Consider the following 22,753-nt stretch of genomic DNA (forward strand, 5'->3'; position numbering starts at 1 on the left):
TGCCAGCAGAACTAGAATAACCAGAAATTTCAGTAATTTTTTCCTTATATTGGATTTCATGAAAAAATAAAATAGAACAAAACAAATAAGGCGGCATAAAATGTAGGTAGGAAGGAAAAAACAGGGTAAATTTGTCTATGCCTATGATAAAGAACATTACAGCAGAGCTACCAGTACTAAGTCTTAATGGAATTTTGTTTTAATTCCGCTTTCTTTTTTGATCTTTCCAGTTAATTTTGGATAGTATTAAACTAAGCCAGTTTTATTATGTTCCCTTACTGGAACAAAAAGGGGAATGTTTTCTAATTTTATTATTGCTCTTGGGATGCCCACAGAAGAAACACATCAACTTTTCATACATTTCTCTTTTCTCACTACCAACTGTAACACATTTTACTTTCACAGATGTTCAGAAGTTCACTGGGCAAAAGGTGATTTATTTTTTTTAGGCTTGTTCAAAAAGCTTCTAAGAAAAATAAGGAAGTTTAATACAAAGATAAAACAATATCTAACTGTATACAGATTATGGAAACATTTGCATATAATTTTTAAAATAACATTTCAGAACTCTAGTTAACAATATTTAATCATCTTGTCTGTGTTATATAAACTTTTATAGCTAACACGCAAGAGCTCAGACTGATTCCAAAAGCATTGAAAACTTGATCTACTCAAGCCATTTTTCCACAAAGAAAGGTAAATGTTATATTCAAACTTTACCCCCTTATAAATTCTGAGTGTTAAAATATTACAAGAAAACTAAACACTTTCCATGAAATGTTTGGAATTTTTATTTCTAAATGAATTAAAAAGTGCAGAAATAGGAAGAGATAAAACAGGCACTATATAGAATTACCATTTAAAGGTCATTTTACTTTGCAGTTAAGATGAGATTCCCTTTTTGTACATGCTTACTATATGCAAAAAATATATATAAAAATGTTCAGGCTTTATAGCCATAAGACTTGGCATCATAATCACATAAACAAAATATCCTGACAAGTTACTGAATATTCAATACTTGCTTGCAAACTGCAGGGATGAAAGTAACAGAATTTACCCTGCCTTTTTCTAAGTAGAGGTCATAGCTACAGGGCAAAGGAATACATTAACTGTTCCCCTGTTTTAGGCAATTCATGTTTTGGAGTTGCAGGGGACAAACTACAATATGGCCCTACTGGATAAAAAAAAATAAAAAAATTTATATATTTTTTTCTTGTTCTATATTATATTGTTCAGTTCTTTCATGAGAGCCTTACTAAGCAATAGCATACTTACTGTGTTCTTTGAAGCATCCTTAGCTATTCTGCCAATACAGACTTTTATAATATGCCAAGCGTACTTCTCACTTGATCACTATGTTATTTCTCCACCTCAGATTCAAAGATAGCAAAGCACCTAGTCAAATATGCTTAAACTACCTAACCTAATGCTCCAATGGGGAACGCTGTTTATTAACAGCAAACAGAAATATAATACACTTAATATTTCAAACATCTTCCTTTTACCATCAAAACATTTAGACAATGTATTTTAAAAAACCCAACCAAACAAAAACCCCACAATAACCAAAAAATCAAAAGAATCTACAAAACAGCTATTATTCTTACACCCATTACACTACTGTAGGGAATGATCTGCAGACATTACAATTGACTGAGCACTCACTGACAGGATTTATGTGTAGTCATATTTTGTTCAACGTGATGCTTTAGATAAAAATCTGCTCATCAGTTCTGCTGCTGAATGCATCTCAAAAAGCTGATGTATCCACTTTCTATTATAGTTACTGATTCCAGTAACAAATGGTTCTAACACTTGTAAAATATAGGATTAAAGTAGTTACACCCAAGATGATCATCAATTCACAAAAACAAGCAAGTGGAAAAAAAAAGATGTCAGCAGTAGAATTTACAAGGCCATTCACTATACCCTTGAGCTATTAAAATGACATAATTTAACTGGTTCATTGGCCTGCTGTGCAAGAGTTCAACACTGCTAAGTTACCTTTGGGCTTCTACCACTCTGTTCAGTAGAATGATGCCTGTGTCCCATAGCAAGGAAAAACTAGCATTGACCTAAGAACACCTTGGCAGCTAAATCAGCACAAGATAAGTGCAAACCTCAAATCACAAGATGAAAGCACTATAAAGATGCAAAGACTGCAAAGGGAGAAGGCAGTATTAGGGATGCTACAGCATGAAAGGATCTGAAAATGATCACGCTTCGCAGTCTGGACCACATAATGTAAAAGACAGTAGAGACATATTGTATAAGGAAGCTATTGTCTCAGAAAGATTTACAATAGGAGCCGTCTGTCTCATGATATTATAGGATAATGAGACAAAATGGGAGAGAGACAAGAATACAAGTAATAACTATTAAACAGATGTCAGCATCATTGCCCAGTAGCTGCATTTACTATGGCCACCACAGTAAAGGAATCTCGAGGATTTCTCTGAAGTAGAAACAGTGTTTTTTTGTATGGTTACTGATCATCAGTGACGTGGGATATATTGGTAAGGTTAAAAAACAAAGTGCCACTGAAATGTTTAAACCTTATGACAAACAAAATATTGTCTCTCACCCAAACTCAGTGCTTTTAAGAATAACGCGACTAAACTAATATCTAACCGGCCTATTTCAAGTCAGGCTTCTGTTCCATTCCTGTTAAGGAAATAGTGCCTCCTGAGTAAAAAAGCTTGTAGGTGCTGGAACTCCAGATAGGTATTTCAACAAAAAAAAAAAAAAAAAAAAAAAACAACAGTAAGACATTTCATCTGTTCACATAGGACAAGATCTTCACCTACCGGTTTGGAGAACTACCCTTACAGAGGACAGTAATTTTACCATTTTGATGTCTTTTACTTCTAAAAGCAAACTAAGAAAATGCTAAGTATAGTGGGAATAGTTGTTCAGTAACAAATGGGGAGTGAGTAAGTGGGGTCATTTAACAATATTTACCCACAGGCCTAAACAAGGCCACGAACACTCTCAATGAAAGCCAGCTCCCAGAGAAGACAAGGAGGTGACCTTTTCAGTGTGATGTCCCTTTGCATCCAGCAGGATTTAAAGAAAATATTTAACCTATTAGCTGCCATATACTTTTAATTACTAAATTACTCGTGTAAGTTGTACAAGTCCTAACTTTATATTATTACAGCACAATTAATACACATGACAAATTCTGGAACAAGAATTTGAAACCTTCTTTAAAGACATACACACAAAAATCCACTCTGCCACCTTCTTCCTAATGGGGATTGAGAATAGTTGGGCAGCAAATGTTCTCCATCCTCGGACTTTATTGAGGACAATCTATCATAGAGTCCCAAGCTGTCACAGCCACCTTCTCATATGGGAAAGAGGACTACAGGCTCTCTCAAGCTGTGCACCTACTTCTAAAACATGAGTTGAGGACTCCTGTATAGCCACTGGGATATGAAGCAATCCTGTGTCATCATGTTAGAAATTTTAATTTAAGAACATTTGCTATTAACTATTTGTTCAGCTTCAAAGTTAATGAAGTTTACACGTATACAACTGAATAGGTGGGAAACAGCAGGGAGTAGCAACCCAAAGACCACTCATAGCATCAAGCTCCACTTAGAGGAAGGAAGGGCAGAAGGGGAGGGAAAAAATCCCAGCCCCAAATTATGTTTTATTTAGAAGCAACTCTTCAAATCGATTATATGCAAGCAATTCCATTGCAGATCAAATTTTGTAAACAAAGAAGAAATTTTTCCGGTTGCAAGTACTGAATTATCCCACGCATGAAAAATTTCAGTTTAATAACAAATTCAGTATTTGCATATTAATTATATTATTTCATATAACAAATATATTAAAATAGTAACTGAATTACACTATGCATACTTGCATCTTTTCTTACTAAGGCATAGAAGGTATGAGGGAAAGAACAACTGTCTTACATACAAGGTGCCTGAATACTTATATTAAAACCCTGAAAACTAACCAGAATAGATGTTTCTTCCTCTTGGAAGAAGCCATAAGCATTTTTGCATTGTTAGGGGTTACGCATTGAAATTACTGCTGCACATTTGGATTTGATGAATTAAAATAATTCAGAAATCACAAACAAGATATACGTGTATGAACAGGCAATTAACCAAAAGGAAACCTTCTTTATGTTGTCTCTTCACTGAAGTTGGAAAGTATACTCATAGGAGAAAGAAAAACACTTTCTTTTACATTACAAGAGCTAAACTGATTTAGCACAGGGAAAATGTCTTGAGATAAAAGCCTACCTGATTTGCAACAGAATTTTCCTTTTTTGTACGAGGTAATAGAGACTGACAGGCATCTTAAGAAATGTTGCTATAAGAACTAGAGTGTTCAGCCACTTAAGTACATTCATAGAAATCGTAACAAGTTCAGCATTAATACCTTGGACAACAGATGTCCAAAAAAGTCTAGCAAGACTGATAAAAGAATTAAACAAAAACATATCAGAAGAAGTCAGGAGAAAATAACATAGCCTCCATAATCAGTTGTCACATACAGAGGGGAAAATCAGGTAAACAAGGGTAAACAGTAAAGACAGGTAAACAGTAAGAGACAGAGGAATATCACCTATCCAATTCAATAATAGACATCAGGTGCATGTGACCACTGTGATCGGTCAGTAAGGCACAGTTAGTGGAATGACTAAAGCTAGTGCAAGTAAGAATGTCAGTACTGTGTATATCTGACCAGCAAAATAAAAATGAAAGAACTGCAATAACTGAAGCAGGACATGAAACTATAGTGACAAACATTGTTTGTAGTTTTTTATGACTGAAATTCAAGGATGTCTTCTTTTTAAGAAATAAAAATCAGAAATAATGGAGCATCATACGATAACGATGCAATAACCTGAAAAGTATGATTTCTGATTCTTGAAGGAATAGGATATGGCTGATCTAACAAGGACTTCAAGATAGTGTTTCATATGGTGCTACAAGCAAAGTAACTACAGAAGTGGGAAAAATGGTAATTACTGCAAATGAGGTAAGAAGGAAAATGGCAAAAAGGGAAAGAAGTGATGGCACTAAACAGAGAAACGTGCTAAAGAAAAGTTACTAATAGAGTTTCTTAAAGACAAATCTTGAGACCAATTTTATCAATAATTTTGGTTATTAAAATAGGAATACACTAATAGTATTTACAAGATATCATCAATACAGAGGAGATCAGCTCATCATATAGGAAGAACTGAATTAATCTGAAGAACTGCAGCAAAGCAGGATGATATTTAATAGCAGTAACTACAAGGTCATAACCTCAAGGACTCAATTTTCCCTATAAACTGGGACCTCACTGACCAGAGAGAAGGACACAGAGAGGAAAACCGAAAGAGTTTTATTAGTTAATTTCTGCACAATTATAAACCATGAGTATAAATGTTAAATGTGAAAAGGTAAAAAAATTGCAGGCTGTATGAAAAATGATACTTCTAGTAGGGTTGCCTATTGCATCTATCCACATCTGTATTCATTACAAAAGCTAATTTCATTGTATTTGTTCTTTTAAATTATTCTCTTTCTCTATACGTCCAATGGAGCCAAGGACTGAGCCATATTTTGAAACACTGACCAGTTCAAGTTTATATTCAAACAAGGCTACTATGTAAGTGACATAGCAAGAAAACTTTCCAGTTTCTCTGGAAAGTGAAGCCTTCCAAACAAGCTGTAAAATTTACTACAGTCCATTTCCATGTAGTTTTAAATAGTGCACACAACATCAGTTACTTCTCCCTTGCCTAACAAGAAAAAATTATTGTATAAGTAATCTACTATTTCTACTTTGCAAAACCATGTCAGAAGAGCGTGTTCCTGTTTAGACAAGGGAGGCAAGACTGCACCAAAACATTACTTGTAAACTCTGCTAACTGTAGTTGATTTTATTACACAGAAGTCACAGGTACAGCTTCATTTATTAGCAGCCAAATGTAGCAGGAGCCACCAAGCTGAGGACCCTTACCACAGAAATGTCAAACCCAGCCTAAAGTTTACAAGATTTTATTTGCAGAAATTCTCATCCCCAGAAAGTGAACAGGTATATTTTCATAAAAGCCAAGATGACAAACTACAACTTCACTTTTATTTTGTATTATAAAAATGCTATTTTTCTTATCCCAGACTTTTGTTTCCTCCACCCTCTTGTTCTGCCTTAGTCTTCCTACTGCACAGTTAGCTGCTACTTAGGGCTTTGTAAGTTTTAAGAAAAGCCCTTTCTGTCACTGTTTTCAATTTGTTTGTTTGGTTTGGTGTTTTTAAATGAGACAGGAAAAAACAATATGATCCTGGAAAAAATACATGAGTAAGAGAATTATTTAACGAAATGAAGTATTAGATCAGACTGTTACGGTAATCATCATTTAAAAGTAACAGGTATCTTTATAAAGATACCTTTATAAACTTTATAAAAGTTGAAAGAAAATTTCAAAATCATGAAGTACGTTACAAACAATTGACAGACTTGCTTATTATATATCTTAGTGGTTACTAAGCAGATCAATAGATGGTATTAGATTTGGTTACAAGCCATCAATATGCTGAATTCTAACAATCAGTTAATACATGAATCATTTATTAACCCTTTAGAAATGTACAGTTACTGTAAAGGTCACGTAGTAATTGGTAGTAACACTAGCTACCTGCATGTTAATTCACTAATGCTTTTAACAAATCTCCTTCACAAAGTAAAATACTGCATTAAAGGATCTGCCTAAAAAGGCTCTGAGTCGTAGTCTGGAAAACACTTCCTTGTGAGACCACAGGGAACATGGGAGCTTAATACATTAGATTTAAGGTTTCTCAGGATTTAAGTATTATCTGTTGACTGCTGTAAGGTCATATAACATTTCATGATTGTCTGTCACATGCTGCTAATTCTCTACCTTATTTCTGGCTGCTTAACACATAATAAACTTTATAAAGAAGTTTAAACTTGTTTTTTACATTCTAGGTGTCTGCCTGATATAGACAGCAGATACAAGCTCTCTCAGATCTCAATCAATGCACTATCAGTAATAGACAAACAAGAACTGCTCAGAGCAATTACAGAAGAGCTTCTCATACCTGCATATGAGATTTTAAATAAAATAAAATTTAAAAAGATTACTGAACATGAGAAAAATGCATTACTTGTACTAAAGCACAAGTACTTTCTTATAAATAAGGGTTAAATATTCCAGTAAAATTTTTTCAACTTAACACTGCCTTTTTAATACTTAATTGGATGGTCTGGAAAGACAGATTTTTTTAAATCTTTTTTTAGGTTAATAGGCAAGAAATAGAAACATTTGAAAGAGAGAAATACAAAAGGTAAAAGGAATGACTGGATGATCATGCTCATGTCAGTGGAAAGCAGACTTGAAAAATTGAGATGATCTAACATTTAATAGAGCGTCTTGCAATGCATCGTTCTTAGATACTCTTAATTTAATAGAACATCTTTGTAAGCCAAACTAAACATAATTTTAAGAAAAAAATACTATTTAAAATACTATCAGAAAAAGCAATTGTACAAACAGGGCATAAAAAAGTAAATCTAAAATTCCATAAAAGTGCACCATCCCAGGTGAAAGTAAAAGTGTACACAGAAAGGATAACACGCAGCATAGCTGAGAAGATGGTCCAGTGGTACCTGGCCATAGCTGCACAACTATTCACCCATTCCATGCCTTTTTTTTGTTTAACAGTCTAAATGTTTTCAGGGTAAGAGTTGTTTATTACATACATTGTATGACATGTAACTAAAATGAAATGGCATTTCACAGTCAGATTCCAGTGAGAAAGTTTTAGTAAATCATGCCGATTACTGATTTTAACAGCAGGAAGTAACATCTGGGAAAAAAAAAGAACTGTCCAGATGGGGTTTTGGTGGGTTTTTTGTTTGTTTTATTGTGTTTTGTTTGTTTGTTTGTTTATAAATAAGGATAGAGGCAGAAGAAATCTGAGGTTAGCAGAAGAGAAACCCAGTAAATTTAAGACTAAAGAAAGATCCAGGAAATCTTTTAGGATGTTATGAAAGATTTTGTAAAAAGTAAAAACCCTGAAATTCATACTTCACCACACAGACCCCATTGTAGCAAGGATTTAGAACATACACATAAATAGATAAAAATTGGGTTTTTTCATTATGACCATATAAAAGACAAAGCATAACCACTAAAAACTTTGAAAATTACAGAAATAAGTGAAAAAAAAAACCTGAATTTGAAAAATAACAAAAAAAATGAAGAAAAATATAATTACTTTGGTGGTTCTAGTTCCTGTTCCTATATTTAGTTTATTTACACATACAGTGTAAAGAAACTAGACAGTAGCGATAATGTAGTAGCACTGATGTTATAGCGACTATTTCAACTTTATCCTTCAAAATCAAGTAAAAAATCACCGGGTTGGCCTTTTTAATTCTTATTAGGTAGGAATTGCATAATCATTCAAGACGATATGGCAACTCCTTCCTTTTACTATTTTTTTTCCCTTGCTGATAACTAGCAAGGAACAGTAGTAAAAGCCTAAAACATTTCCATTGCTTCAAGCAGAATGAAGCAGCAACTTCCAAGGAGGAATTATGAATTTTAATTTATCCAAAAGAATATTTTACCATTCAAATGTTTTAGAATAAAGTGTTTGTTATGTTTTATTCTTAGCAACTTTCATAAGAAGCCATAATACCAAAGACTTCCTTTAGGAAATAAATCTTACTTGCAAAAAAAGCCTTTACCACTCTGTGAACAAAACTTCAGTGGGTGATTGTCTTTGTTTTGAAGAGCCATTCTTGTATATACAAGAGATTAATTCAGAAACATAATACATTATAGATAGCATCACTTTCTAAAGTTGCCTGACATTTCTCATTAAAAGGTCAGCTTTAAGTTGCTTACACTGTTGCCAAAAATAACTTTTTTAGGGTGAAAGGTTTTTAAGATACGCACCTCCCACAATAATTCTTCCACGTAGGAAAAATGAATTTCACTGGAACATCCACTTACAATTATAACACAAAAGAAAATTAGCTATATAAAAAACATCCATGTTAAAGACATAATGCTTTTCTCATTTTATGTCAGAAGCATTTTTCTGTCAATCTGTGTGAAAATCCATCCCAACTCACAGATTCTGGAAGCTGGGTGTGGGGATGGGGAAAGAAAATCAGCTCAGCATATTCAGACTAAGTTATCAGTTGGTTAAAATGTCTAAATTCCTAAAATTTAGAACTTTTAGCTAATAAAAATTTTTACATGGAAAGGGTTATTAAGCATTGGAACAGGCTGCCCAGGGAAGTGGTTGAGGCACCATCCCTGGAGGTATTTAAGATGGGTAGACATAGTGCTTAGAGATACAGTTTAGTGATAGTTTTTGTCAGAGTTAGGTTGATGGTTGGACTAGATGATCTCAAAGGTCCCTTCCAACCTAGGCAATTCTATGATATTTCTGAAAACTCCGTTCTCCGAGTTTGTTTAAATCTACTTAAAAGCCCTCATGCTATTAAGTTTGCACTGGAGTAATTCCCACAAAGTAAGTGAACACAATTCAGTTTATGACTACAGGGCCTTACTGTGCCTTCCCCTGTAACTTCAAGCCAAATAGGGAAGGCCAACTCAAATGAGAAGCCTCAGTAAAAAAGGGGATCAAAAAGCAGGAACAGAAAGAATTAGAAGAAGGGAAGTTTGAAAGGGGTAGAGTTGAACAGTTCAAGACTGGATGAAACAAAAAAGGGGCCACGTCCACAAAATCACGCTTCACACAAAACTGAAACCCGTTGACAGCATGTGCTCTGTACACATTACTTTCATTAACTTTGTTAAACCAAGAACAATCTGTAGAGTTGATCAAAAGACTCCATCTTGGCTGCTGAATCATGTGAAGGTCATCATCCTAACACATAAGAGAATCTGCGGTTTTGCTTAAGTATTTTACTTAGGCTCTAGGAAATTTAAAAGAAAACTGCAATTCTTGCAAATTTTCCAAAGCCATACATGAAAAAAAAAACTAGGAAGTGCAGGAGTAGGACCGCCTGTGCAATATAAATTTTACATAAATAAGCTATAGCTGTCTATGTTTCAAAACCATTTTTGCAATTAAACCCCTATCTCATCCAGTGTCCATCAGTGATGTTTATGAATAATTAAGAGGCTGTTTGTTTATAGAAGTTCTATGTTGTTTTTTTTCAGAATAGAGAATGACATGGACATTTGAAGGAAAAGTGGGTCACAAAATTACGGAAATTAAATATTTTGCTTTTCTCTTCATTGATGAAAAGCTCTTAATTCCTGAATAATTGGCATGTAACTTAAACTAAAACTTTTCACAGGTTACAATTTGTTTTCTTCACTTTTTGGTGCCTAATTTGAGATTCACACAAGCAGCAAACTTAGAGACAGTGAATGGATGTTCTGCTTTCAAAGAGCTATATGGGCTAAATATTTAAGACACATACCCCCAACTTTTTAGTCTTCTCAGATTGAACATTGAGAAGAAAATGATTTCTCCAGACTCTGTGCCTCTTTCTTACACGCGTAGAATGGAAATTACACCACTCCTTCTCCTAACACTGTTATGACAAAGCAGATCGGTATCTGTCCCAGTCAGCGCAGTGCTTTTCTATAAGATCTTACAAAAATTGACAATTTTATCTCTGGGATGAGTTGGAAAAGCATGCAATGAAGATACAAAGCCACATTAAACACTGAGGAAAAGGAAGATATCAAATAGCTGTGTTTTACAAATGCTACTGGGAACTTATAGGAAAAGACAGAATCATATAATAGAAGCTTATGAAAATGAAAATGTTGACCAAGTTTGAAGATGCACAAGGAAAGTTTCTGTGGCATTTCACAACTTGCCTTTTTAAAATTCTAAAATTTACGAGTATTAATAAAAAGATTACACTAATGAAGATATATTTCTATATACAAAAATAGTACATCATGTAACTACTTTGAGACACCTGCTTATTATCAGTATGTAAAATATTCTAATAATTGCTTAAAAGCCATGTTTCTGCACTTCTCGTAAATTTCTACTAAATGAAACAGGGAAAAATTAAATAAAGAAGAAATAATGAAACAAAACGTGGTAATAGTACACTAAATTTAGTTACAGAATGTATAAAACGTCACAACAGACTAAAAACTGAAAAGTCTAAACATTGCTGAAACAGTAGGTTTAGCTTAAGTATGAAAAAGAGGCAAATTACCTCAACACCACCAAAACCTATTTTGTCAATGTAGTGCTAAAGCAGGTGTTACTGAAAATTAATTACAATTGCTTTCAGGAGAAAATGAACTACTTATACATACACAGATATATAGATGTACTTTGCATATATTCATATACAAAATGCTAATATTACTGGGAATGGAAAATTTGTCTAAAGTTTTGAAGTATGCATAGTTTATTTCTCTTGTGCTACATGTTCCACTTACTCTTGTTGCTGGCTAGAAGGACAAAAAAGTATCTCTAAATACATGTGGACATTTATGAAGTTTCCCTATAGGAGGGAAGTTATTAGCCCACATAGCACCAGAAAGAGTCCAAAGGGAAATTTAGCTGCTCTTATAGTGCGTAAACAGGAATTAGAATTAGTTTCCTAATTAGGATTTAGTTTCCTGCCCTTTCTGAAATTTTATTTCTACGCCACCATACCAAACAAGTAGGTTGAAATGAGAAGTGGTAAGAACTACTTCAGGCAGCATCTTGCAAAACTAAGCACTTAACTGGGCTTGCAATAGGCTAGAAGGGCACAAGTCTGATTACCCGTGAGAGAAGGCAGTAACTTCCACCTACTTCTATTGTTTCTCCCATGTGAAGATTATAAAGAATTTCTTTACCTAGCTTTTGACATCTTCTGACAATAAAACCATGGTGGTTTGTCTTTTTTTTTTTTTTTTTTTAAGACATGGAATATGAGTAAACAATCCTTTTTTGTGCCTAAAGAATATGGTGCTCCATTTTCAGCAGTTAATTGCAACAAACAATTATACATCAAAAGCTTTCAATATTGATTTCTGGGAGTTGAGAGGACAGAGTGTGGGGGGGAAATAGGGAAAAGAAAAATAAATACTTTTTCTATCTAAAGTCTGCTGACTGCCATTATGCAAAAGGTCTTTAACCTTTTCCTTAAATAACATATTACATGTTACTATGATAAAAGCAAAAGCAAAATCAAAGCAGCATGCTTATTTTGGGAAAAAAGTGAAGTTTGTAAAGGCTTTTATTTCCTGTGGGAGTTTTTGCCACAATTTGGAATAATGTTTTGATTAAATTTCTAGGACAAGCATCTTTTATTTATGAATAGTATTTTCAAACTTGTAACACTATCTGAAGTGATCAGGAGGAAAAAGAAAAACAAAGGCCACAGAGCCTTAGAGCCTCTCTCAAAGGTCATCACTGGATAGTCTTGGTACGATGTTTTTCTCTTCAGCCTAATTTAAAAGTTTTTGAAAGCACAGTAGTCTACCCAGTCCACACAAATTTCAGATGTATACAGTTTAAGATCACCATATAACCTCAAATTAGGCAGTGCCATCTTTTAGCCTCCCTTTGATATGCTTCAGACAGGTATCACTTATGAGCGACCTTAATGAAAGGAGAGCTATTTCACCAACTGCTAAGAAATGGAAATGTTCATCATCCACTCGGCAAACTCCTATTTTCTTCTTGAAAAAAGCACCTGGAACAGGAAAACATTACTTTTCCAGGTCTGTCTTCCTCTTACATTCAATTCATAAGAGCTACCTTTAGGCAAAAAAAATTGAAAACTGGGGATGATCCAAAAAGGGAAACAGCAAAATAAATTACCGTGCCCTTCACCTTCCCTTCTACACCACCTCCCAAAGGAAAGTCAGATGATGTGTTTGTCTAATCTTTAAGACAAAATTATTGATTCATTTTTCTATACGAATACATTTAATGATTTTAAGGAAGTCCTGCCTATATATGGAGTTGCTCAGAATATCAGGTGCATACTGAACTCACTCCTTTGCTCTACCCTCACTTACTTTGAGGGCTTACCTATGATTCAGTTGGTTACTTAAAAATCAAGACATCAATCACTAAGTAATTAGTGATCAAATCATTATACTTCAAATATGAAACAGTTGTACTTTTTCTTCTGTACTGTTACTGAAAACAGACATTTAGAACTCAATCAAATTTAAAATCTAACAAAAATCGTAAAATACTTCACAACTACTAAGGCTAGAATGACATGTACTGCTTGTATCTGTTACGCTGGAAGACTCCTGAGATACCACGATATGTGTTCTCACATTTTAAGATTCAGAATCAGGCTATGTATTGTGCTAATTAGTAGTAACAACAGAAGCATGTAAGAAAGGAAAAGAGGGTGGGGGGGGAGAAAAAGAAAAGTGGACTAAGTTACTTCCACAGCAACTAGGTCCTTTTCTTTTCTTTTTTTCTTTTTCTTTTTTTTTTTGTTCATAAAGTTGCAGGATGCCAGTATTTGTATGTCATCATGTAAGAAAAATTAAGATTAGACGTTTTTCTTTTTCCTAAATGTTAAGAAATAGTTTTCAATACACCAGTAACACTAAGTACAGTTACCTACTAAACTGTCAAGAAGCTAGAGCCCAGAATATAAAATTTAGAATACAGAAATACAGTGCTTTAAAAATTAATCTTCAAATAGACTTATTGCATACAAATATTTCTTGTTGGGGGAAAAAAAAAAATCAATCTTGATTTTAACAGACTTTAAAACAACAGTCACCAGAATGTATTAGCCAGTAAAACTCATTTACTCATAAATACAAAGCAGTATTTGTTACGCTCCTGTATGTTGCAATACTTGAACTTGGCTTAATTTAGTCATCATTTTTAATATACACATACACATATATATATATGAATATCCTAATATGCATTTCAGATTATTGTTGTGTTAAGAAACAAAACTATGACAAATAAGCTACAGCCCGTGCATTGCCCATGAAGAACTTAGCACAAACATTATAAAATTGAAGTCAATAGTGTATTTAATATTATTTTCCCTCGGACTCAAAGACAAAAATTACTCTGCATTAGTTTACTGCATATGTGTGTATATTTATGTTTGTGTATGCACATAATTGAGTATCCATCTATATTGGCATGGAGAAATCTTCACAGGCCTGAAGAACTTCAAATGTTTAAAGAAAGCAGCTTCTTAAGGAGCAGTCTATTAATCATCAACCAAAAGTCACACTGGAATTATAAATATTATGCAGTGGCCATTCCCTTGTCCTTCATTTTGCTCAATAAACAACTACAGTGCGTTTAGTACAACACATGACAAGGTACTTGTGCCTGCTAATGTATTACTAATTAGTGTATCTATATCTAAATGTATAATATATGTTCATTCATACAAACGTATATTTATGCATAGATACTTATACACAAGCTCACTGCTTGTTTGGATTTGCATTTTTTAAAGTATGAAATATTGAAGTTATATATAATTTCTAAATTTAGTTTATAATTTTATCTGCGTCCAGACTAATTCCTATGGAAATCGATGAGGAAAAAACCAAACACCAAAACACCTCCCCCAAAAAAACCTTTCTCAGCCTCCCTGCAAAAGATAGCATGTTAAAACTATCTTTATCCACAATAAATACCACCTTATTTATTTCTACTAGGAAAGTATTTATCATTAAAGCTGCCAAGAATGACTTGATATATGCCAGAACCTTCAGAGCACCAAACTGCTATGCATTTTTTAAACCTAAAACTTGCAATTGTGCATTTTTTTATTGTTTCTAAGGAACATTACTCAGAAAGCAGCAAAACTTGAACAATTTCTGGGAAATTGTTTTAGCGTTGTTATTATTAAAAATCTACAGGACAGACTTCCTTAATTAGCATACTGGTGTCCAAACATTTAATTCTTTCTCTATCTTCTCCACTCTAAAGAGAATTTCTTATCTGTGCTTCCTCTCTATCTCAGGCACTATCAATCCTCCTGACCCCAAAAGCTGTGTCTCAGTATCTTCATATGGCCAAAAGAAATACACTATTTACCTGAGACAAGTGGAGGAAAAGAGAATTCTGGGAGGAGCTTAGAAGCATGAGATGACAATAGCTCTCTTCAAGCCCGATCACTCTGCTATAAAAAGGAACGGAATCATTGCCCAGGTCCCAGGGACAATCAGTTAATGCCAGCCTCCAATGCCAGGAATGAGGATCACCTAGCACAATGGCACAACACTACTGCTTGTCACATGACAATCACAACAGACGACCTCAGCCTGAACCACTCAGAACCAAAGAATATTCAGAAGAACAAACCGGCCACGTTTCTGTATTTCATATCTTGCCTTATTGCACATTTATTCCTGTGATCTTATCTCCAACTCTTATTTGCTACAATACATTTCATTCCAGACTGATTGCTTCTTTTCTTTTCCAACTATCACCTTTGTTTCTTTCATTTTTTTTTTTTTAGAGTGCAATCAATTTTCCTCAGTAAGTATATGCAAAGTCTCCTCCAAAGCATTTTTAGCTGCCTTTCAACACCAATCACAAGGCAGACACCAACAGAATTCCTACCAATTGATACTTTAAATGTTCTGATACGTTCTGCAGCACAGCTTCTTGGGACTGATGTCGATTGGTTTTGACACACAAGGTGCACTAATGTGTTACTCAAATTCAAAGATGAATATGTCTAGCATATTGCTTTATATACATGTTCTTAAGAGAAACATTTTCAAATTCAACATTTTTTCCTAGAAGTAGATATATCAGCAGCTCACTATCAGCTGTCTTCAAATATTACAGACTCAGAACACAACCCTTGATTACAGAAGTTTTCTGCTTAAAATTTTTGATCACTGCAAAGACCTGAATTAAAAAATGGGTAGCAGTGAACATTTTTTTTTTAACTTAGAACATCTTGAGCTTCATATCTTATTAAGGAATTGATCAAATATAAACCACAAATTAAAAAAAAAAATCTTATAATCTCAACATAAGAGAAAAGAATGGGTTAGCACAAAGCACTTACTAACGTGCATTAATGTGATGCTAGCAAGTTTACTGAAAGACATTTCTGCAGCAGATCAAAAATGCTCAATTATGAAGGGTGGCAGATGTACATGGATAAACCTGCCAGAATTACTTGATAGTGCTGACAATGCTGACAAGCAGAACTTACTGTGTCAACCGTGTCAACATATTGCCCAATTTCGGGGAAGAGGGAGGGTGTGTGTGTGCAAGAAAAAAGGCAACCAGAACCCAGGCAGCAAATATTAAACTCTCATATGAATTTGAATTTCATTTTTATCAATGTAACTAAACAGTTGCCTCCTATTGATGGTTTCAAGTATGGTTTCAAGACTACTTTGGCCATTTTTTAAGTATAGGAGCAATCAATATTAACCCAGATTACAATCTTGTATGCAAAATTCAGCAGCTTTTATTAAAAAGCCCCTAATAGGAAAAAAAAAATACAAGTTTTCTGAGTCTCTGAAATCAGACTGTTATTCCAGCTGATGCTGAGAGTAGTCTAAGTATTTGCTTTCAGCTGAACAGGAAAATACCAGGTTAAATTCACAGGAAAATAATAAACTTTCCAAATTTACATATTGGCTAATACCTTAGCTTATCAAAACCTTAATTCTAAAATCAAAGGAACTGTGTTTTAAAACATTTATCTACGTTTTTTCCTAGTGATAACTAAAATACCTGCTAGTTTTAATTGTGACAATTTACAGTCACAGTAATAAAGTTGTGTAGTCATTAAAAATGTATCTCACAAACCAAACCACAAAAATAAGACCATTTACTGTTGTTTTCCTTATTAATTCAAATTAACCTGAATTTGTAATCTCTTACATGTAGACAATTTAAATAAAAGAATAATTATAAATTTAAACACATTTCCCACTCCTAAATAATGACTGGGAGCTATATTCACTAGCTTTTGTGTTGCTGTGCTTGTGCAACATAGTAGTTTCACCAGGCATACTGTGTCTAAAGTATAATCTTTCTCCAGACTTCAGTGCTACAGAGACATTGACCAGCAGTTCACCAGAAGCCACTCCGCCTTCATTGAGGGTAGCCAATAAAAAATTAGCAACTCTCCCTTTAAACAGAATGAAGCAGCAAAATGAAATTTCAGAGCTGACTATAAGGTGCCCTCTTTGAATGGGACTGGAAAGTGCACAGGAATGCATATATTTTACTTCAACAATCTCTTAAAGTCATGGGGGGGCGACTGTTTGATTTTTATATTTTTTTTTACTTTGTTTCTAACACTAAGTGTCAATCTAGATTCTATTCTTACCATACTGATAAGTTAAAAAATGTTTGAGACTTCATACTTTGTTGAGAAAGCAATTACCTAAAGAGAAAGCATACATGAATAATTTCACTGTGTTTCAAAACAGAAAATTTAGATCTATCCAAGACTAAAAAAGCTAACCTAGAAGAAATCTGAGATTCACTTCACCTTATATAGATATAGCCACAAGTGTATGCTCTGCTTTTTTTCAACTTAAAATGGATTTCACACCATGACAGGTTTCATTCTGCATTAAAATTGCAAATCTTCTATGTGGCCCAGTTTCAGCTGCAATTGATCTGCTTTGTCGTCATAGATTAAAAAAAAACAGCGAAGGGCACTGCAGCTTTAAATATTTCAGAGCTATGTAGCTAGTAAATAGACTCCATTGCAATATGGCTCTGAAGGTCGTGTCCTATTGTCTCTTTTCTCTGCAAATATTTTGAACAGCATAAAATGGTTTATTTTATACAATACCTCCCTGCCATTTCTAAATCATGTCAATTGTATTAGGCATTTCCTTGCTGGAAAGGACAGATACGCCACTCTTTCCATACACACCCACGCTGCTTCTAGATGTATTCAAAACGTCCACTGTGAATATAACAGCAGGGTGTACATATCAGATGTATACAGCTTTTGAAATGTGTACCTTATGCGAACAGACTCCCCGTTAAATCCCACCACAACATAAGGACAATTAGTTATTTCAATGGTGATAAAATAATTAACTGGATTTCAGGTCAAGAAGCATCTTTGGTTAAAATTAACATGCCAATTAGAAAACTGAAGCCAGCAATTTTAACGTCTCCTGTTTCTCATGTAGAGAAGAATAGGAAAAAAAATTATCACACGCACAGCACCAACAGACTGTAGTCTGCCAAACCTGTTTTTCATGAAGGAAGGCTACTACCTTTTGAATGCTAAAAAAACCCCAAAAACACAACAACAAAAAAATAAAACCCCTGTCACATTTAAGAATAAGTTACAAGAAAAATAAGACTGTAAACCTTAAGCCAGAATTTGAAATCTTTGTGTATGTACTCCCTAGGATCAACCCCACTCTTTCATATAAGGTGACTATTCAATGCAAATACGAGTTATGGAGATGCCTCTCAGATAGAACAGTAACAAGAAACACACCCCTTCAAAAAATACAACTTTGTGACAGCTGTCACCATGGGGAAGGTGCATGTAGTCATTTACCTGAAAAGGCAACAGATTGTTGCCATTGTCCGTCCTGAACGCGTTGTCTTCCATCCAGGATTTGGGGGTTAAGGGTGCAGCCCGTGGGAACTTCGGAGGGGCAATGACATTGCTGGAGAACGGTTTTTTAAGGGGTGAAATGGGATTGAGGGGGGAGGGTACACCGACCCCCACTCCCACACCGACCCCCACTCCAACTGCCCTTCGAGGGTCCCTACCAGCCTGCAGCCCACCCCAAGGGTTGGAAGGTGTACTCCAAGCCGCATTTTGATGGTTATTCCAGCTGGAGGAGGAGGAAGAAGAGGCAGAGGAGGAAGACGGTTTGCTGGTCATGATGGGCTGATGGCTGTAAGCAGCATTTCTCTGGGCGAAAGGTGCCTGATTAGGGCTTACAGGTGACCTCCGCTGCTGCTGCTGCTGAGCTTGCTGCTGCTGCTGTTGATGTTGGTGGTGTTGAGTCTGAGCTAGGCCAATTTGAGGCGAGAAAGTGCCACCAAATACAGGGTTGACATGGTGTGGAAAATTCTGGAAAAGCATTGTCCCATTGACTGGAGTAATCCCTTGGAAAAAGCTATCATCCACCGTGTTTGTGGTCCCTGTAGACCAGGTGCTGCCGAAGGAGGGAGACAAGGAGGTGCCGGCTGCAGGTTCTTGTTGAGGCTGGTGAAAGCTCAAGCCAGGCAAAATGGGAGACTCCATCTGCATCTTCTCCTTGCTATTTTGGGAAGGAGCCGATGTGCCGATACTAGTCACTGAACTGTTGTCTTCTGGTTTGGGTGTCTCCGACGAGATGGGTGTAGAGGGGGCTTCTGCTGAGTTTGGATCCTGCTGCTGCTGCCGCTGCTGCTGCTGGGGCTGGGCTTTGCTTTTGTCCATCAGTAAATCATCCTGCATGGTTTGCGCAGCTGAAACAGTAGGGGAAAAAACCACAAAGACAGATTATTAACATTGTCATTCATACCACAAACCAGGCTGTTTTAATCATTTGCCGGCCAAAAATCTCGTCCTATTGCTAGTGCTATGCTACAGCAAGTTGCAAGGCAAACCCGTAATCTTCCCCCTCCCCCATTTAGGAATATGTAACGTTTGATCGAGCTAGATTGCCTTTAAAATATATTTTAAGATGCTTCACCCTTTTTGATGCCTTGTTTCCCTTCAGTCTAAATGAGAGATGTGCTTATAGGGCAGAGATATACAGCAATTTCGCCACGTCTCTTTTCTCTTACACCGGAACTCAGAGCTCTCACCCTGCAATGAGAAACTGATTCTGGTTCCTGTTTTTCCAAGCACCCTCCTCCTCCTCCACCTCCTCCCCCTGGTTATTTGCATACGTCAATAAATACTGCTGCGTCCTTCAGCAAGGTTAAAAAGACACCAGTCTTCGCTCTTCTCCACCCCCTTTTCTACTAGAGGACCTTTAAAGGAGCCGGGTACCGATTTTCCTTAATTAACAAACAAGCCTTCCATTATTGCAGTGTATCAGAGAGAAAGCACACACGACATCTCGCACGGCAGCAGGAGCGGTTCTTCGCTGCACCAGCCCTTTTCTGGCCTTTTTCTGCCGCGCAGCTTGGCCGCTGGCTGCGGGCAGGAGACGCGATCGCAGGGACCGGGAAGCGGCGGCGGTGGGGAGCAGAAGGGGACACGGAACGGGGGGAACGAGGAGACACTCCATGTACAAAGCCACCCACGGGTGTTAAGATTTGCCTTCAGTGACCTTATGATCTTTCCGTGTAAAACGCTATTTTACATCAAAGCAGCCCTTTGCTTCAAGGTATTTCTACTCGCTACATTTCTCTACATATGACATCATCAGTAATTTGTTCACTGGAAAAAAATAAGGTCAAAATGAGCGTATCTGGGAGGTATTATTAGACTATGAGGTTTCTGATGCTTTCACAATGAAAAATAAAAATGGGGCAATTTGAAATATCTAAAAATATAGACACGCCACATTTTAAAAGCCATCTTTACATGCACAAGACAAAGACTAGTGATGCAAATTATTTGCTAAACCAATACATAAGTTTACACTTTAAAAAGTAAATGTGCGCAGAATGGTTGAGTCTGATATCTGCAAGAAATGGTGCTTCATATGAAATAGGACAGATCATATACTTTGATTATTATTTTGAAACACAACAGTACCAATGCATACACAGACATCAATGAACAGCAATTGTATGAAACTAGAACCTCCACAGACTTTTTGCAGACTTTTAGTCAATTGAGAAGATTGTTCTAAATCTCATAAGTATTTTAAATGAGCCAAAAATCACTTACTTTAATTGAGTAACTATGTCAAAAATGGTCATCACGGATTGCATTTCTATTGAGTTAATCAGATGACATGTACATTCATAAGATTGCATTTTTTAGGACTATTATTTTAATGTAACAAAGTAAAGTTAAGCCAAATCAATTAACTGTTAAAGAAAGGTGGCAAAGAGTGAAACTGACAACCCTTTCCTTTCTGACATCAACCGTTTTCAGATGGTCCATGCATATCTTTAACTTTTTTTTTATTTCTTTCTTTTAAATCTCTTCTGAGCCATACACACACTTTTTAGTTAAAAGGACAGGTTTCTGCTATCCATTAAGTTACTGCTCATACTCCCTATTAGTTACCTGTTCAATAAGTTAACTGAACATCAAGGGTTCATGAACAGACTGTACAGCGAGACAACATTAAGGCAAGTTCCTAAGAAGGATGAGTAAACTATTGCACCTGTAAAAGCAGCTCTGCTGCTGGGGGTGCAGAAAACCTTGCAAGGCAGTTTAAAGCAATACTGCAGTAAGCCATAATATACCGAGCTTTGTGTAGCCTTCTATTAGCTTCATTTCTATCAAAATCACTATTACTCCTAAGGCTACATAAAATTACTGATGACTCCACATTAGAGAAAGAAAAAAAATTATATTTATCCCTCCCCTGGTTCTGAGCTATCAGTACAAAAATATATCTAGAGAGAAAAACACAGCAGCTGAAATGTTAAAATTCTGTCGTCAATAAAGTATATTTAAATCACTTAGTCACCAGGTTATCTATAGTGGCTAGCACAGCAGTTGCTTCAAATATGTACCTTGACTTTGATAGTTGTTTTTGAACTTTATCCTAAGGACTGTAATCACAGTCATTTTCACATTGCTTCTTAAAGGTAAAAATCACTGCACAATTCAGCCCTCTTGTCAAGGTCAAGACCTACCTTTAGTGAATGAAGCCAGTCTGAATGGAAAAACACTGGATAATAAATGACTTGGAAAGACAGGCCAGCCAATGTCTAATGTTGGACTAATATGCAGTACCTCTTGATTATTTGCTGGTGTAAGTATTTGTACAAATTTACAATCCAGTACAGGAAATCTATAACCCCATAGCAATACCAGCTCCGTTTGCATGCAGTAACCCACGCAGTCAACACAGAAATTTTTAAGGAACAGTTACCTTTGGATTTTCTGTACTTAAAGATCAACAAAATGACAGTATATTTATTTTCTTCTTTCAGGTTTGGTATATGACCAATAGTCGACCACTCTGGCAAGAGCACTTTGACAACTGGAAGCTTTCCGCGCATGCTCTCCCAAGGAATCATGGGGTTTGAAGTCTTATCTATAGATGGCATTTCACTGCTGCCTACCCTGAAAGGAACAGGGCTCTAAAGGAAAAAAAAAAAAAAACCCAAATACGTGTACAGTCCCTCTTTCCAGGTAAAATTGCTGCAATCTGAATCACCAGCTCTGAGAAAATAAATATCTGTCCGATTGAGCTGAAAGTGAATAATTAAGTAAGAGCTTTTAACAGTTTAATTTATAAACCCAGATCAAATAGCTGCCTATTCAGAACAATCACTAGACAAATAAATAGTTCTAGTATTTCCAAACTTCCTTCCAAACTCCAAACTTCTAGTATAAAAATAATCTCATACAGGCTATAAAATATAAAGCTGATACAAAGAAGACTGTATCATGTTACTTAGACGAAGAAAATATTAAATAATCACCTGTCATAATTTCTAAAAACATTCTGAAACTCAAACACAAATAGGTTGAGCATGAAAATTTAAAACAAATCAAAATCAGCATGTAGGCAAAAAGTTGTACTATTTGAATAGGTTCCAATTTCCAAGTTACTACCTTTTCATTACTGAGTTATTGTTACTACACTGAAAATTTTACCAAAAAAATAAGCTACTCAGAAAAAAGGGAAGGTGCAAATTTTACTATTTAACATTCAATCTACCCTGTG

General features: G+C 35.4%; 1 protein-coding gene across 10 annotated transcripts in view; it reads right to left on the reverse strand.

Moving 5' to 3' along the window:
- CPEB3 (cytoplasmic polyadenylation element binding protein 3) overlaps positions 1-22,753 on the reverse strand; it is a 95,607-nt gene that overhangs the window by 67,774 nt on the left and 5,080 nt on the right. For 6 of the 10 annotated variants that reach the window (XM_063339721.1, XM_063339715.1, XM_063339714.1 and 3 more), the window contains exons 2-3: positions 21,953-22,163; positions 18,508-19,412 (exon numbers count right to left, since the gene is read on the reverse strand). In XM_063339721.1, coding sequence (XP_063195791.1) covers positions 18,508-19,412; positions 21,953-22,130 — 1,083 coding nt within the window. In that variant the 5' untranslated portion in view covers positions 22,131-22,163. Of the gene's footprint in view, positions 1-18,507; positions 19,413-19,639; positions 19,826-21,952; positions 22,164-22,753 lie in introns of those variants that run through there. The other 4 variants (XM_063339719.1, XM_063339717.1, XM_063339716.1 and 1 more) reach the window with 3 other exon arrangements.

The sequence above is a fragment of the Chroicocephalus ridibundus genome, chromosome 6 (assembly GCF_963924245.1).
Source record: "Chroicocephalus ridibundus chromosome 6, bChrRid1.1, whole genome shotgun sequence".
Classification (NCBI taxonomy): domain Eukaryota; kingdom Metazoa; phylum Chordata; class Aves; order Charadriiformes; family Laridae; genus Chroicocephalus; species Chroicocephalus ridibundus.